Below are 19,227 nucleotides of genomic sequence, written 5' to 3' on the forward strand. Positions count from 1 at the left end.
CTACTTTTTATGTGGTTTTGAATTTTTTACTCACACAAAACTAAAATATAAAATTAAGATAAAAAACAAAAGCAATACATACAAATAAATAAAAGATGCACAAATGCATGAATATATAGCATCTAATGCATGAAGGGTCCTACAAAGATCGAAAGAATTAGATCAAGGACCAAAAAGAGCAAAAGCTCAACCATAGGAACCCTTCCTCATTCAAACGAAATGATTGTTTAGAATGAGTGTCTCATGAGAAGTGAGACGAGGGTTGGAAGAATGAGAACCGGAGATGCACATAGACAATGAGTTAGGAGCATTAAACACTTTCTTTAACAACATGCTATTTTCACTCAAATCTGGTTTACCCTTTTTAGCACAACTTCCAAGAAACTCAAGTTTCTCTATTATTTTGATTCTTTTAAGAGCTTGAAATTTAGAGCAATGAGGTCTAAGATGACCAAAGGCACCACAATGGTGACAAACAACGTGTTTAGGTATACTAGGCTTTTTCGAAAGGGATCTAGCAACATGGTTTTGTTCTCTCTTCAACTTAGGACATTGAGGTCTTATATGACCAATCACATCACAATGGTGACAAGTTGGAACAAACTTAGATCCATCCAAAACCTTAGGTTGAGACCTAAACAGAGGCTTTGACTTAAAAGCCTTTCTCTCAACCTTTTGATTTCTTTTGTGTGGAGGAACGCACTACAACAAAATGTATTTTTAGTGACGAGAATAAATATTTTTCGTCGCTAAAAATACAGCTTTAGTGACGAAATATGAATTTTGTCACTAATAATGAAAAAAATTATAACATTTAGTGACGAAAAATAAATTTCGTCACTATTGTGATTTGAAAAATAGGCGCTAGTGGAGGGAAACTTTGGTGCGAGTTTAATTAATCTATAGTGACTAAATATTTCGTCGCTAAAAGTTGAAATTTTTAGTGACGAAATATTTCGTCACTGTAGATATTATTATGGATAGTATTAGGGACAAAAATCTTTTCGTCACTATAATGAAGAATTAGTGATGAAAAATATTCGTCACTAAAAATAATAAAAGGTTTGCACTTATATGTTTTTAGAGACGAAATTCATATTTCATCACTAAAAGTATGATTTAGTGACGAAATATGAATTTCGTCTCTAAAAATCTTAACAAAGCCTGGTCTTTAGTGACGAAACTGGAATTCGTCACTAAAGACGCCTAATTTCAATACCCAGCACACCCAAAAAAAACAAAGAGCCACAAAACAAACCGTCACTTTTTCGGTCCAAAAAAAAAAACTCAGTTCTTTAGCTCCTTTAGGCGACGACGACTCCAACCACCGTCGCCGTTGAGCTCAGCTGTCGCGGATTAAACTCAACGAAGACGCTTCAGCTCGCGACGGTTGCAAATAAACCGTTGCCGTTAAACATACACCGATACCCACTCCAAATCTTCGATACCCACTCCAAATCGCGACCCTTCGCATTCCTTTGAATTGGCGACCATTCGACTTCTAGCGACCCTTCGCATTCCTTATTGTTGCCAAAACCCAGCCTCACCGTCGCGACAGTTCGCTCGCTTCAGATCGCGACAGTTCGATCTATTCACTGTCGCCAAAACCCAGCTTCAGCTCACGATGGTTGCAAATAAACCGTCACCGTTAAACATACACCGACGATGCTTTAGTCCTTCCAGCGACGGTTCGCTCACTTCAGATAGCGACAGTTCACTCGCTTTGGATCGCGACGGTTCGATCTATTCACCGTCGCCAAAACCCAACTTCAGCTCGCAACGGTTGCAAATAAACCGTCGCCATTAAACATACACCAGCGACGCTTCAAATCGCGATAGTTCGCTCGCTTCAGATCGCGACAGTTCAATCTATTCACCGTCGCCAAAACCCAACTTCAGCTCGCGACGATTGCAAATAAACCACCGCCGTTAAACATACACTGGCGACGCTTCAGTCCTTCCGGCGACGCTCGCGATGGTACTTTTTTTTTTTTTAACCTAAAGTTTGGTAAATTTTGATTTGGATTAGATGGAATTGTGTGTGCCGGGCTATTTTGAGTGTCATATTTTTTGTTGAGTTCATGAAAATAAGCTATTTCTTGATAATAGGATTGTTTTTGCAGATTGTAAACCGTTACTTTTAGTGGGTTTCCTTTGCTGAAAAATGAAATATTTCTTGGTTTTGTGCTTTTGGTGTTTTTTTATTTTTTTATTTTTAAATTCTGTTGCATGTAACAATTTTTTGGGGTATAGATTTAGGTTCAATAATATTATAAATTTTTTAAATTTGTGGAATCATACAAATTTTAACCTGGTGTTTGGCATGAAGAAATGAGAAACCATGTTTGATGTTGCTAGTTTTTGGGCAGAGTACACTACTTTGCAAGTGTAGACAACTAGCCTACAATCCTAAGGAACTCCAAGGAAGAAAAAATTATGTTATCAAATGAGATTAAAGCTGTAAGCATATTATAGAGACAACACAATGTCTAATTCACATTCAATTATTTTCTTCTTCTTCTTTTTTTGGGTATAAAAGTTGATTCTATAAAAGTAAATATTGTATGATTTTATTTATTTATTATCATTAAGCTTTATAAAATCCTACATGAAAGGATATATGTACTAAGAACTTATAACGTTAACAAGTCCTAAAAAATTTAAATCAAGAACTTTCCTGTGGTGTTATTTAGTCCTTTCTCAAAAAGCATGAATTTTTCACTTATATTTTCAAGCAAAACTCATACATACAAATGTATACATGCACGTACACATATACATGTATAAATGTGTGGCTGTGTGTGTGTTTCTAGTTTAATAATGTTTACATTATATAGTCTGGCTCCCCTTAAAAAAATTCCTTTCCTGTCTCTGCCTTGTTTCAACTTGTTTGAATATCTATAGAGGTTTCACTTTTTAAACTCTCTCCACTTAGAACTGTCATACATTGAAGTTGATAATTGTTTCTTTTATTATGTAACAATGACATGAATGGACACATGTAAAATGTTACTAACATGCAAAAAGAAAAGCTAATCTAGGAGTTCTCATTACAATGTGTTATGGAAGTGTTAACAATCAATGTGCATATGCTTTCACTTCCTGTTATATGATTGCCATTCAATGTCAGTTTAAGCCATGACTTTGTGTATAATTATATATTTCTACTTATTATTTATTATGTGAATCTATGGTATTCTAGATTGAGAGTCATCTTTTTATTGAAATTCTTGCATTGTCTCCATCCAGAGGTAAAGCTTCATTCTTCTATGTGTTGCATGCAGGTGAAATCCTATTGATACATAGAATGTGTTGATGACTATAGCCATTAGATCATTGGGAGGCTTATCAAATGTTGGGTGTGGGCCCTTGGCAACTTAACTCCATGTTTTATGTTGACTAATTAAACATTAGGAATATTTTTGAGGTATGATTGGGTCTGGTTACTAGCAATATGAACGAAGGGAAATGTGGGGACTTGATACCACGAAGTGGGGTTTCAATCTTTTCAATATTGAATTCTAAGCTATACCACTGTTTAGAAATAGGAAAAAGAATAAAGAATATGTATTTTAAATTTGGGTCTACTTAACTGTTCACTAAAAGTTATCTTTCTTTTATCTCCAGCTCTCTTTCTCTTTTGTGGCTGAAGAAATTGTGAGGAACAAGGTGAAGAACACAAGTTAACTTTGGATTTTTTCTTAAAGTTGTAAACTTAGTTTGAGCAAAGTATGTAAATTCTAGTTAAAAACTTATAAAACTCTATATATACTTGTGATGTTTGTGATTGGTTTTGTGGTGAGTTGTTGTGTTGGAGCAAGTGGGTGGCTTGCATGGTGTTATAAGGTGGTTTAAATATATATTGGGAGTGTTTTTCATTTCTTGCAAATGTGAATGAGTATTGTTAATTAGGTGTGCTAAATAGTATTTTATTTGATTTCAATACTTGTAAGCATTATACTTGTGATGTTTGTGATTAGGAGTTGTGATTTAAATTTATTGGTGTGGTTACTCTTAATGCATTGTTAGAAATGTTTCTTATAACATAGTTAATGTTTTTACTTTACGATTTTAACGAAACATTGTTTTTATATTTGTGCAGATTTCTTATTGGTGGCTTTTAGGGGATTTACTTTTGATATTACTTGAAGACAAATGAGGACATCTTCCCTTAGTTCTAAAATAGGGTTTAGGTAGTGTAATTATATGTATTACAAACAATTATTGTATGGAAGGAGTTTGAATTAAATACTTGTTTTATTTTTTACTTGTGGAATGTATGGATATTTTTTTATAAATGTGTTGTTAAAATAAATGTGTTATTCAAATGTGAGGTTTTAATAATGTAATAACAGGTTACAGGTTAATATCAAAGCCATGAAAAAAATAAAAATAGAAAATAAGTTTTAGTGACGAATTTTTTCGTCACAAATATAGCAACAAAAAATTGTTTTAGTGACAAAAATTTCGTCACTAAATATAGCAAAATTTTGTAAGAAATGGTTTTAGTGACGAATAATTTTCGTCACTATATATGCCTGGATTTTCTTAAAAATAGTTTTAGTGACGAATTTTTTCGTTACTATATGTACCTGAACATAGTTTTAGTGACAAAATTATTCGTCACTAAATATGATTTAGTAAATTAAAGGGTTTTTAGTGACGAAATATTTTTGTCACTGAATAGTGTTTTTAGTGAGGAAAACATTTAGTGAAGAAACGTTTTCGTCACTAAAAGTTTTTTTTTTTAAAAATCAAATCGGACTTTTAGTGACGAAATTTTTCGTCACGAGGACTTTTAGTGGCGGGGCTACAGTGACGAAATGAGTTTCGTCACTAAAAGTCCAATTTCGTCACTAAAGGTCCTTAGTGACGAAAAACTGAACTTTTAGTGACGAATTTTTTCATCACTGAAAATACATTTTGTTGTAGTGACGTACACCGATTTATCCTTTGAGGTAGAACACACAATAGGCACAAAACTGGGTACCACAACATGATTGCAACAAATGTTTTCATCCTTTTTAGTAATAGATTCATCAATCAAATGCTTGACATGCATTTTAAGAGATTCATTTTCACATTTTAGCTCATCAACCAGTTTATTAGACAAAACAAGTTTAGCATCCAAGTCTATATTCAAACATTCAAACTCTTTCAGCTTTTCAAGAGAATTTTCAGCAAGTTTCTTATATTTCTTAACCAATTTGTTGAATTCATTGAGCTTAGCAATCAAATCATCATTTTCACAAAATAATTTGCTCAAATTCTTATGAAACTTCTTAGCATTTTTCTTCAAGAGTTTGATGTTAGGAATATCAACAACACCCAAAGATTCATGTAACATAGCATCACAATCATGAGGATTATCACTCATAGAGGCATTTTCACAAACACTTGGCATGTTACATTCATCAACATCCAAAACATGCATAGAAGCATACAAAGCATTATCTATGACAATAAACACAAGGGGTCAAGGATCACACTAAGATAATGAAACCAAAACAAGTGTACCCGCTCTAATACCAATTGAAAGTTCAATTAGTGTGAAAAACACTAATGAATGTTTAGACCTCAAATTTCAAATTTAACCAATACAAGCTTATACCCAAACAATAGATGTGCGAAATAATCGATACAAGCAAAAATCCAAACAAATAAACAACTCTACACCATAATTAATCATAATACAGTAGCAATTAAAAGGCAAGAGTAAGGGTTAGGGAGATGCAAACACAAAGATAACATCGGCACATGTTATCGAAGAGGAAACTGAAGAATTTGGTGAAAAACCTCTTCGCCGCCCTCCAAGCAGTGAAATGGTCCACTAAAAAATAAAGTTGGGATACACGAATAGCTATAAACCCTCCAAGCCTAATCTACCCAATGCACCTAAGCCCTCGAAGTTTTTTGCTCTAACAAGGTTAAGCCTAACCGTGTCTTCTTTAGCTTTCCGGATCCTGTAATAAGCCCATTGCATCAACCAAGTGAATTGGTCATCTCTAAACTGCTTCCAAAGTACCAAAATACATCCTCACTGATATGGGTATGGTGAGATAATGATTTGGCTAATGAACCTCTCATGGGTATGTCAATGGAGAGGGTGAGAGTAAAGAAATTTGGAGAATCAAATGTCTAAAATTGTGGATGAGTCAATCTTGGATTTCTCTAGGGTTTCTCTCTCAAAATTCTTTCTCGAAGCTCTCTACATTTCATGGGTATAAGGGTATTTATAGTAGTGTATGTGAGGAATGTGAAATGTCATTTTTCTACAAAACAAGGCATTCTAGTGACTTGGCCTCGTGACTCGGCCTCGTGACTCGTCCTAGTCACGAGATAATTGACTGGCCAGATTGTCATTTTTGTCCTGTAGTGCTCCAGTTGTCGTGACCCTTCAGCTTTCTGCATGCTTGAAACTTGTGGGATTTTGGCGAGTTCCTAGTCGGTGAGATCCAATCGCTAGAAACCTCCAAATGCACACATTCTTGAATTTCTTCACACTCTCTCACACACAACCCTTACATTATTCCCACCTAAATATAGGGTATCTAATTGCTAAATTACAAGCAAATTTGGCATGGAATAAAGCCAACACATGATTGAATAAATTCAACCTTACATCGTAAATATAAGCAAAATCTTATATACCCGTAATCAAATATGCAATCATATACAAATGAATAACAGAATCTTTGAGATATTTTCTCTCTAGAAATCATTTAGTTTTGCATTTCTCTTAAATAACAATCCAAATCTCTAACATAGGTCTGACCATCGCACACTCTTGGTGCGATAGTCACTCCATAAATATAAGTATTTATAGGGTGGAGGGGGTAAGGACCGGGGTTCAAGTTTCCAAGAAGGAGTTTCACACATATATATACTTAAATTAGACTGGAATAGAATTTCTATTTTGTATTTAAAAAAGAAAAAAAGAAAAATCCAAATGTAATCTTTATTTTATTCTTTAACTATAAGTATACTACAATTTGCCTATCATAATCTCGAGAGTGTGAACAAAACTCTTTCTTTTTTTGGTCTCCAATTACAATTGAGATTCCTTGCAACAACTTACATGTTTTATTAAATCTCTGTTTATCATAAATGCATATAAATTTTAACATTTGACAACATAAATATTGATTAATTTTTGATCTTTTGGAAATTTTACAAGTACGGAAGATATAAGAAGAAAATGTAATCCAATGATGAATTTGTCAAAATTCATATCCAATAAAAAGATATTGATTGAAGTTGTTGTCATTTAGAGCTTAGGCTGCTTGGGAGCTCGTGGTTCTATTTATGCATCTTCCCCACCTCATTTTCAAGATTATAAACGTGATTATTGCAAGTTTAGTGTACTCACTGGACCATTGTCTTAGGTAGGGCTGTCCAGATTGATCCGGTAACCCGACTCACCTGAAAAACCGACCGGAACCGACCCGAATCCGGCCGACCTGACTGTTCTGGCGGGTCGGCGGCGGATCTTCACCACCAGAAACTGATTCCGACGGGTCGGTTTCGGTTTTCCTCCCCTAAAACCCGAACCGACCGAAAGATTTCCAGATTCTGACCAAAATTTCCAGATCCCGGCAAGAATTTCCAGTTTCCGGTGAGAATTTTCCAGAATCCGGCAAGAATTTTCCAGAATCCGGCGAAGAAACCCAGATTCCGGCGACATTTCCCTTAGATCCAGTGAGATTTTGACTGGATCTTGCGAAATCTCATCAAATCCAGTTAGATTTTCGCCGGATCTAAGGGAAATATCATCGGAATCTGGAAAACTATCGCCGAAATATGGGTTTCTTCGCCGGATCTGTGTTTTTTTCACCGTTTTCTCGCCGTCTTCTCAGATCTACGACTCCGACCGACCCGCCTGCCATCTGTTCATAATCTAAACCGCCCGACCCGATTACTCAGGCGGGACAGCGGCGGGTGCATTTTTTCCCCACCCAATTCCGGCGGGTCAGTTCCGGGTTGGGCACAAACCCAACCCGAACCGACCCGTGGACAGCCCTAGTCTTAGGTAAATTTTCACTTACCTTGCGTCATGCTAAATTTTCACTTTTTTTTTTTTTTTTTGAGAAAGCTAAATTTTCACTTAGAGAACTTAAATATATTAGATTTCGTCATGTTCATTAGAATGATTGTATGGTTGAACCAATTCGACATTGATAGGGTTTTGGAGACAAAATTACAGCTACTGCTTGCTTTGAACGCATTCAAATTTCTATTTAACCAGTACTTCCATTTCATTTTATGATTGTGAATTGATGGGGCTCATGACAATGATTACCTACTTAAGAGGAAGTGTAATGGCCCCATGTTGTTCTGTATACTCCTAATGTTTTTCAGAAAAAAAAGGCTTATGGTTAATTAGCCCAAATGGTTCCATCCACCAAAAAAAAACCTTGGCTGAGAGGGGTTTGAAAGGATTGCGTGTTAGTTCAGTGGGGTTTCGTCAGTTGACTTAGGCTGCACTTGTGTTTGTATAAGCTATTGTGAAATGATGTTTTGGGTTTAAAAATGAATATTTATAAAAAACTACAAGGAGCTGCTGTAACGAAACGGTGTTTTGAATTTAAAAATGCGCTTTTAGGCTCCAAAAGCGCCCAACTAAACCAACTCTTACTATTCCAAGTGAAAAAAAAAAAAAAAAAATGTCAAAACAGTAAAGTCTTGGAATGTCCAGTTAGCGGTTTGGATACATTGGCCAAATTAAGAAGCATGCTGTGATTAGCAGCTTTGATTTGTTGGTTAATGAAAGATCTTGTTATGATTTATCTGAATGTTATTGATTTCTGAAGTCGCTGAATGCGAGTAGTTGGTGTATTGTACAAGTCAGTCACCAAGGGTTCACAAACATTTGGGCTTTTTTAGACAATTGCCAGTGCGTGCCGACGTGCGCACTTGCTTCTCTATGACAAGAGAACCTGCATGTATTTCTCCTCTTAACTCCATTTGGCAGAAAATGAGAATTATTTCCATGGTATTTTGACTCCTATGATAATGATTGCCCTAACTTCAAATTAATTATTTGGTTCTGTAGATTGCTGAGAATTTATATCTTGGATATGGAAAACAGGAAAAGTATATTGGACTAGTAACATGCCTCACAAATGCATAGGGTAAAGGTTTGCGGTGCGTGGTTGATCTGTTGGCGTGTAGTCAATTAGTAATAGTGTAACAAATAGCCCTTTAATTACCATCTGTCACTACGAGGTTCTTTGAAAAAAAGGCTCTGCAACTAATTACATAAACCGAAAAACAAATATAGCTATAGAAGCAAACGTTGCCAGTGGTAACTTTAATCATATGAATTCTCTTACAATCTCATCTTTAAAAATCTTGTTCCTCTTACATTTTATTTTATACACTTCGATGGTCTGCTCCATTCAATATGTAGTAAACTTTACTGTGCATAATTAACTCTTCCACTATATGGAAATCCATGGAAAGTAAAATTATTTTGTATTCTCGGTATATTATATCTTCATCTCACATAAATTTGAAACCTGTGTGAAACTTACATATGAGGTTTATTATTTTATAAGAGAAAAGTATAATATATTTGGTGCACGAAAATAATTTCTTCATAAGAAGGCTATGAAAAAGATTGAAGATCAGGAGAGGTTAGTAGAGATATCAGGTTGGAAAAATAGTCCCACAATAGGATCCAAACCAATACTGTTGTTAGGTCCAATAGGTTTACGGTGGGCAAATCATGACCAGTTGTAAATTTTGTTGAGTTACAATGTGATTTTGTTAGTGTGTAATTGTGGCGGGTGATCACACCATAATATGGTGCACCCTGTACATGTAGTAATCCAATTTGGAGGATAGTGTTGCTTCACCTCCACATTATCTATTTCAGTAGAGAGAAACCAGAATTTGGGTAGGTATTTAACTTTTGGGATTGATGTATCTATTCATACAGAAAAAGGTTGTACCAATGGGTGCAAGTTTGTCTTTTTCCCTTTCTAAGTCACTTTAGCACTAGTTATGGCTGCATGAACACAAGCTATTCCATTTGCCCACCTTGGTGGAGATGGTGGAAGTGTTGGCAGCAAGGCGGGCTCTTTCCTTGCACAAGAGCTTGGTTTCAATCACATCATCCTGGAAGGCGACTCAGACATTGCAATTCGAGCTATGAAGGACGAGAGTTTCTCCACAGCTAGCTTTGGACACATTCTCTTTGACATCAAGGTCTTGTCTACACATTTTAGGCACTTGGTTTTTAGGCATTCACGTAGGTTGGGAAACAACGTTGCTCATAGCTTAGCAAGAGTAGCATGTAATTTTTTTCCTTTTTGTACCTGGATTGAGGAAGTCCCAGTAGTCTCTAATGTAGCTTATCTCGCTAAAATTTCAATTGAATTGTAGCTCCCCTCCCTTTTTTAGGGGGCGGTTTCTCAAAAAAAAAAAAAAAGTAAGAACTGTTGAGGTGCATGGCACCTAATAGAGTCCAGCCCACATGGAATTCTATTTTAACATGAAACAAGTGAAGTGGTTTGCAAGTACAAGAATACCATTCCTAATGTAATTAGGAATAGTGTAGGCAGCAGAAGTTTTTATGTAAAGATAGGTGCATGTGGTTTCAGCGTACACTGAGAGAATCAGAGAGAGACTGAAGAGTGAAACACAGTTTTGTGTGGCAGGAAAAAAGAAAAGGTGCTCAAGGCATACAAGAAAGATAAATTGGGTTGAGGTGCTACAACCATAAAGAGTTGAAGTATTCAGAGTGGAAAATCATGCTACTAGGTTTTGTGGTGTGGTTGTATTTGTTCCTAGAGGTATTATTGTATTTTCCCAATTTATTGTGAACTTAGGTTTTGGGTATAACTTGAGTGTTATAATATCTATTTTATTATAGTGGATTGATCGGATTTGCCCCATTGTTTTTCCCTTTACACTGAAGGGTTTTCCAAGTAAATTCTTGGTGTTTTTGTTGGTTGATTTTTTTATCATTTTTCGTAGATTTCTATTTTCTCTGTAGCTTGGATTATATTTAATTTAATTCACACAAAGACAGAGATTTATCCCAACAAGAACTTCTTTACTTGATTATATTCTTTAATTTATATTTGCTTTAATATATTCCCTACTTGAATTCTTAAAAGAACCAACAAGAACTTTAATTTATTATATTCTTTAATTTATATTTCCTTTAATATATTCCTTACTTGAATTCTTGAAAGAATATGTTCTTAACGTGGATTTATCCCAACAAGAACTTCTTTACTTTATTATATTCTTTAATTTATATTTCCTTTAATATATTCTTTACTTGAATTCTTGAAAGAATATGTTCTTAACGTGTACTTTCTTACTAAACTATTGTCTATAAATTTGAATGGTTTCCCTTAGAAATTTACAGGTGATTATACGGGAAGCTTGTGGAACGAAATTACATCTATTCAAGTAAGAGCTCTCGCTTTTTTTTATTTAGTTTATCTTTAATTGATGATATTCAAACACTTTTCAAGTTCAACATTTTCTCCCTATTAAATTGGAAGCGGGTTTTGTGTTGTTAATGATAACGAAACACTTTTCAACAAAGTTTTTTTTTTTTTTAATCAACTTGGATGTAAATTTTTTGGAGTTGATGATATTCAAAAACATTTCATATTGAGGTTAATTATTTTTCAATGACAAAACTTATGTACAATACCTTAGGTGCTATTTTTTAGATTTCCCTCTTAAGATTCAGCCATGTGACTACTTAACTAAAATATACACTTCTATTTATGAGAAAAAATCCACATGGCAAAATTTTAAGAGGGGAACCTAAGAAATAGCACCTAAATACTATACCTAAATCTTGATAATTTTTCAAAATCATAACTTGAGTTTTGTGTGTACTAATGTCTCGGGAGGAATCAACAAAATGATTTAAAGAGATTGTTTGACATGGGCCAAGTGATCCATTTGTAATACTTACCATGAAGGTTTAGATAATCACTTCATTCACATAGGTAAGCTCAACCCATCATCATTGTCATTGAATGCATCCGTGTGTGAGCACTGGTTACAACTAGTAGTTTTGATAGAAAAAATGAATTGATATAAATGCTTGTACTTATTTTCCAAGAGTAATGCTACAACAACAGACTATTTTACAACATTTTTACAAAATATTGTTGTGGCTAATTTCTTATTAGTTTTCATCTAGGTCTATCATTAATATCATTTTTTCATTTACCAATAATAACTCACCACATCAGCAGTTTGTAAAATATTTTGTAAAATAATTTGTATCTCTAACATTACTTATTCTTCAAAGACTCAATGTCCACTTGATGAGGGATGTGGAAGTGTCAAGAAGTAGAATACGTCTACTTGCAGAAAACAAGAAGCAAAACACATTTGCTTTTGAAAATAACCTCGAATCCATGAGGGTTCCTTGAATCCACAAAGGTCCTTGAATCCACATGGAGAAATGGTTCTAGAATCCACTAGAGAAACAATAAACAAAAGTCTGAATTTTTATTGATTGAATAATTGTTAAAAAAACGTGTATAGACTTAGGAGCCTATTTAAGGGCTCCATAAAACTTGAAAGACAAGAAAATATATTCTAAAATAACTTCTAATTAATACTTAACCATAACAGGAACCAAATTTGACCTAAAAAACATTAAAAGCACCTAAAAAAAGGAAATAATAATCCTAAACCTAAAAAAGCGAAAATTACAAATTAAATACCAAAATTAAGAATTACAATAATTAAATAGTAAATTGTGTCCTACATCACCACCCTTTTTGAGAGAGCAAGGGCTAATAATTACAATAATTAAAAATTGGCCAAAAATTGTGTTCAATTTCATAATTACAAAGAACTTTTATAACTTCTTCTTCTTCTTCTTCTTTTTCATCATATAAAAGTTCTTTGTCAAACACTCAAAATGATAAAGCCTTTTTAAGAAAAAATTTTTAGGAAGAAATTCTACCACTGAAGTTCTACCGTTAACCCCTCAAATAGATTTAAAAAAAAAAAAAAAAAAAAAAAAAAAAAAAAAAAAAAAAAAAAAAAAAGAGAAGAAGAAGAAGAAGAAGAAGAAGAAGAAGTTCTACCGTTAGTTCTTCTTCTTCTTCTTCTTCTTTTTTTTTTTTTTTTTGGAATCAGGTTTTGATCATGTTTTCGATATGGCATTAAGAATTATTAAAAAAATTGTGGCATTCATTTGGTAGGTAAAGTGTGTTTTCACTTTTCAGCTAACAACACTTTTTTCCGTCTCAAGGAAATTTTAGTCCCGTTTGAGAATTAGCGGAAAAAAGAAAAATCAGGTATAAAGCATCTTTAGGGTGCTTTTTTGAAACAATAAATCTAATAACACAAAAATAGATTCACAAATTTTTCATAACAATTGAAGTTATGTAAATATTGTAGGTTCTGTTAGATCAATTGATTATCGTTAATCAAGAGATCTAGAATTTTATTTCTGTCTACACCAAAAACTAATTAGTGTCTTAGTTGATGATAAAAATCAATCATTATAGAGCGGACGTCATATGTTAAAATTCTATTATATTTATTTAAAAAAATGTTTTAATAGAATAAAATTAAAGTGATGTGAATGACATTTTAACAAGTTATAAATGCATACTTTTGTCCATTTTCTTCATTTCCAAACAGTAGATTTCATGTTGAGTTTGCCAAACTGCCCTAAACATTTCACATGATGAGCAAAGAGCCCAGTGGTTTTCACACATTTTAGCTAAAACTAACAATGAGAACGCTTAGATCTGGTGAACATGGGACAAATCTGAGACCAAAATAGTGAAGAGAAAGGAGGAGGAGGAGACTATTTACCGAAAGAAAGGTGGGCAGAGTGTTGTAGAAGAATATATATATATATATATATATATATTTTATATTAAATTATACCAAAATACTATAAGGGGTTTGCCTTTTTCCGAGCTGCCCAAATAATTTGTGAACATGTTACATAAAGTCCTTACAGAATTCAAATAATTTTGATCAACATATAAACAAATAATATGTGATATTATAACATTCATTAATTTGCTGATTGCCGTATATTTATAAACTATAAGGTTAACTTTGGGAGAAAAGGCTTAATATTCAAGAAGAAACTCGATGGATGTTGGACTGTTCAATGCCGCGATTTCTGGGAATGATAGTTTCTTTGAAGAAATTGGGGATGAGGATTTAAATCTCAAGCAGGTGACAAGGAGGGGGAACTCTGTCCTTCATGTGGCAGCAAAATCTGGAAAGGTGCAGATCATGAAAAAAGTTCTTGATTCGCAGCCATCACTTTTGTATACGGGAAATTGCAAAGGCAATACTGCACTGCATATTGCAGCGAGCTTAGGACACTTTGACATGACAAAGCATCTAATAAGTTGTGCAAAAGACCAAGAAGCTGCAGTGAAAAACTTACTACTGAGAAAGATAAATCTGGAGAAGAACACAGCACTGCATGAGGCTATAAGAAATGATCATTATGACATTGTGGAGTTACTAATCGAGGAAGACCCAGAGTTAGCTTCGTTTACAAATAATGCTTTGGAATCCCCTCTCTTTTTTGCAGTGGATCGAGGATTTTACAAAATTGCTCTTCACATTATGGAAACCATTCCAAGATGCCCCTATAGGGGAAGGAACGGCATGAATGCCTTGCATGCAGCTGTCATTCGAGCACAAAAGAGTAAGTACAAGAAATTATTCACTCATACCGGAAGAGTCGTCCCTCCTCCCACGATAAGTGTGGGCCCTTGTGGGTGACCCATGGTAGGGCCTACACATCATGTGAGGGGAATGATGAGTCTAGATGACTCCTTTGGTAAATACCTTCAACTATATCTTGACCCTTTTTTATTTCTTTTTTTTCTTTTAATTTGGGTGCTGAGTTTTACTTTATTGAGCCAAAAAAAAGAAGTATAATAATTATTCTTTATACAACTGACAACAAACAAGTAGAAATTGATGTGCTCAGATCCATTCTAACATCACATCCAACCATTTACTATCAAATTTGAATAGCACAAAGTCTTTTATATATATATTGACTAAAGAAATGGGAAGTACTCTACACCCGGTTATTGTAAGTTTAGCATCTTCTGTTATAGCATGGAATCTCTTCTCTTATCTCTGTCCAGCCTGACCTGAGAAAAGTCTAGCTCTGTAACTTGTATATTTGCCTAATTTCAACTTCCTGGTTTTGGACATCAAGTACGGTTGTCTTTTGAGCCTGTCAACCAGAAATGTCGTTATATGGCTTATTTTTTTCAGTACTAAAAAACCTATGAAGTTCGTCCATTTCATGTAAATAATTTTACACAAAATTAAGAAAATAAATTTATATATGAACATAGGAAGTAGCAACTAGGACTAAAAAAAAAAAAAAAAAAAAACAATTCTTCTTATAAAAAAACCTGTTCATTTATAAATATTGTGAGAAAATGTTTAATATATCTCTCTCCTATAAATCCATAGTGTTAATTAATTACATTGTTAATTTCCTTTTTACAGGATTCGCAACTATTGTTTTAACCCTCGAAGACCATATACTTCTACCCGTTTGCAAGGATGCTCTTTTATGGCTGATTAAAAAAATCTGTTGGATAATTTTTGAATCCCGCAAATTATGCAAACTCGATGTCACCGGAACAGGTAATTTTCTCAATAAATTATAATATTTTGAAAAATACTATATCCATTATATTTTCACGACAAATCTTAAGTGGCATGTTGTTATAGGTTATTTATTTATTTATTTATTTATTTTTATTTTTTTTATGTTATGGGTTGTTATTGATGAGGTATGTTAAGTTATGGTTTATCACATAACATTTATGTTGGTTTTATTTCATGACAAAAAGTGTTGTAATTGCATTAATTTATTTCCCTGTATTTTGTGTGATTTATTTGTAATGAATTTAGTATTAAGTTGGTGAAGATTGCTCAAGAAGTTGATTTCGCAACTTGGCTCGCGAGTGGTGCAACTTGCGAAAGTCACATAAGAAGCACATGCTAGAAGCTGAAGAGTCAAGTGTCAGATTGTATTTCGCAAGTCACTTCACAACTCAGGCCAAGTTGTGAGTGAACCACGAAACTCTTTGCCTAGATGATTTTAAGTGTGACTCTTATATTCTTCACTCATACTATATATACATTCATTACCCACAAAATTGTAGGAAGGCTATTCAGAGGAAAACCCTAGAAAGGTTTCTACAACACACCCACCATTTTAGAGAGAGAGCTACTCATCTTTAAATGAGAATTTCTTTGTAGTCTCTTCTCCTCCCTTATCCCATTGTCATACCTTGAGAGGAGATTTGTACCCAAACACAGCCCACACTTATTCAGAGATGTAGAGAGTCTTTTGGAGCTTGGGAAGCATAAAGTATTTACCAAAAGAAGCCAGTGAGTCTTTTTAATATCCTTGTACTCCAACTTATTCACTAGTGGATTATTTCGACTTAGAGAGTCGCAAAGAGATTTTTTGTCTAATTCTTCGATTTCCTCTTCAATAACACATCTTGGTGTTATCTTGTGTTTGCATCTTTCTTCCCTTACTCTTTAAGCTTTATAATTATTGTTTTTTGCTTGTGGTTTTAGCTTAGAGAGTAGTTCTGATTATTGCGTATCATTTACTCTTGTTTTGTACTAAGATAAGTTAGAGTAAAAGCTGTAAGGTTGAATTTAATCAACCATGTGTTGGCTTTATTCCGTAACAAATTTGCTTGTAATATAGCACTTAGAAACCTTGTATTTAGGTGGGAATCATGTAAGGATAATGTGTGAGAGAGTGTGAAGAAATGCTCAAGACTGTGCAGTGAAGCAGGGACTCGCGGCTGGATCTTACGGGAGGCTCGCGGCTTGCAAGCCGCCAAAAGTTGCACACACGCAGAGCATGCAGGGGAGCTTAACAGTCATGCCAGCCGGAGCACTACAGGACAAAAATCCAGACTGGCCATTCAGTTAGCTCGCGGCTAGAACTCGCGACTCAATTAAGTCGCGAGGTTAAGTCGCCAACCAACCTTGTTTTGGAAAAACTGACTCTTCGCATTCCATTCTCATACCAGTATAAATACCTCTCATTCTCACAAAATATGTGTGGCTATTCAGAAAGAAAAACCCTAAGAGAGGTTTCTTCAAAACACCCACCCAATTAGAGAGAGCTACTCATTCTTAGAGAGAAATCTTTGTAGTCTCTTCTCATTCCCTCTCTCATTGTCATTCTTATTGAGAGGAGATTTCTATCCAAACACTACCCACACCCATTTAGAGTGTTGAGTGTTTTTGGAGTTTTGGGAAGCATTGGAAGATGCCAAGGATGGCGGATGCTATGGATTATAGTAGAATCCGATAAGCTAGAAAAAAAAAAAGGTTCGGCGCAACCTCGTTGGAGCAAGAAGCTTGGAGGGCTTAGGTACATCGGGTAGATTAAGCTTGGAGGGTCTATTGCTGTTCATGTATCTCAACTATATTTTCTAGTGGATTATTGACCATTTAGAGGGCGGTGGAAAGGTTTTACGCCGAAGGCTTCGGTTTCCTCTTCGATAACACATCGAGTGTTGTCCTTGTGTTTGCATCTTCCTTCCCTTTTATCTTTGCCTTTTATTATCTGCTGTGATTGTGATTTTAATTGGCTTAGATTGTTTACCAATTCTGTTTATAGCTTTTGTTCATTTTCGGCACACTAGTTGTTTGTCATAAAGCTTGAATTGGTTATTTTGTAATTGGGGGTCTAAACGTTCAAGGGTGTTTTATACACTATTTGAACTTTTAAAAGCAATTAAGCCATGCATTTAAAATTGGGGATCTAAACAAGCAATGGTGTTTCACACTATTTGAGTTTTCAATGTAAAAAAGTAATTTTAGTGGTAGGTTCAAATTAGAACCAATAACTACTAATTACTTATGATTTGTTGTGAAAAATTTGTGGACGAAGCACCTCTCATACTATTTCAATAGAACAAGGACACTACAAAAATTTCTCAACACTCTAAAATTAGCCTGTCATCTCATATGTTAGGTTCTAAATATTTAGGAATAAATTTTTAGGTTCTAATTTCATGTAAGTTAGTAAACCAAGAAAAAAAACATGTCTAGGTTAAGTGTTAGACATTGCTCTGGTGATTAAATTCAAGATTCAAGATTCAAGATTCAAGATCAATCAAGCTGCAGAAAGAAGAATTCAAGTTCTGCAAGGCTCGACTGATCAAAAGAAAGGCTCAACCGATCGAAGATCGTTTTCTACAGATTTTAAATTAGGCCCAAAGCCCGCAAAAACGTTTAGGGTTTTAGTCCAACACTGCCTAGTATTAAAGGAAAACCCTAAATATGTTTCAAATGTTCTTGGAAGTTTTGTGAGTTACTCCTATGAGATTTGTGAGGTTTCTGTAGCCTTCTAACTTAACAAGCATCTACCGGAAAGAAGATCTACATTCAATAACTAGTGAATTAAGTTGTTGCATACAAGATCATACATAACTGATGATTTAAAGTTTTGAGTGAGATCTCAGAGTTACAAATGTGGGTGATTGTGTGCAACAAATTTAGATAGAAAATTTTATGGATTCGGAGTTGCACATAGTCATTTGAGTAAGTATTACAAGAGGTAGCTTTAGATGTAGGGTTTAAATCTATTGTAAAACTTCTATTCTATCATAGTGAATTTGTTTCCTTGAGGATATATTATGTTAAATTCTCCCCAGGTTTTTTTTTTTTTTTTTTTTACCTTGAAACTGTTGGTTTCATTGGTTTTCCTGTGTCATCATATTGCTTGCCTTATTTACTTTTCCGCACTAAGTAATATGATTGTATGTGTTTAACTTAAATCTGAATAATAAACCTAAGTATCAACTTGGTTAACTACTTAGGTTAAACAATCTGAGTATACAGGGGTCTAAACAAAACAAACATCATACATGGATCCACAACAATATAGAATTTTTTAATTTTTTTTAATAACCTATATGTGTGATGACAAGTTAGTGTTATGAAATTGTTGTCCAAGTTTTGCTGGGTCTATAGAAGAACTTATACTTTATTCATCGCTGCAGTCGTTTATAGGTTGGAATAAGTTTTCTTGGACCCAATTATATTTTATTAATTACTCACTATTATTATTATTCAATGTGACACTTCACTCATATTTGTATACTCAACACATTCTTACTAGTGTGCAGGCTAATTAGGTGAATTAACTGAACATTCACAAAATTATATTAACACATAGTTATCCTAAGTACT

At 34.2% G+C, this 19,227-nt stretch overlaps 1 protein-coding gene across 2 annotated transcripts in view; it reads left to right on the forward strand.

The window, feature by feature from the left end:
- Positions 1–11,289: 11,289 nt before the first annotated feature.
- The window catches only part of LOC126717487 (ankyrin repeat-containing protein NPR4-like), a 105,991-nt gene continuing 98,053 nt past the window's right edge, over positions 11,290–19,227 (forward strand). For both annotated transcript variants that reach the window (XM_050419235.1, XM_050419234.1), the window contains exons 1-3: positions 11,290–11,424; positions 14,061–14,674; positions 15,499–15,639. In XM_050419235.1, coding sequence (XP_050275192.1) covers positions 14,104–14,674; positions 15,499–15,639 — 712 coding nt within the window. In that variant the 5' untranslated portion in view covers positions 11,290–11,424; positions 14,061–14,103. The remainder of the gene's footprint in view (positions 11,425–14,060; positions 14,675–15,498; positions 15,640–19,227) is intronic.

Source organism: Quercus robur, chromosome 3, assembly GCF_932294415.1.
Source record: "Quercus robur chromosome 3, dhQueRobu3.1, whole genome shotgun sequence".
NCBI lineage: Eukaryota > Viridiplantae > Streptophyta > Magnoliopsida > Fagales > Fagaceae > Quercus > Quercus robur.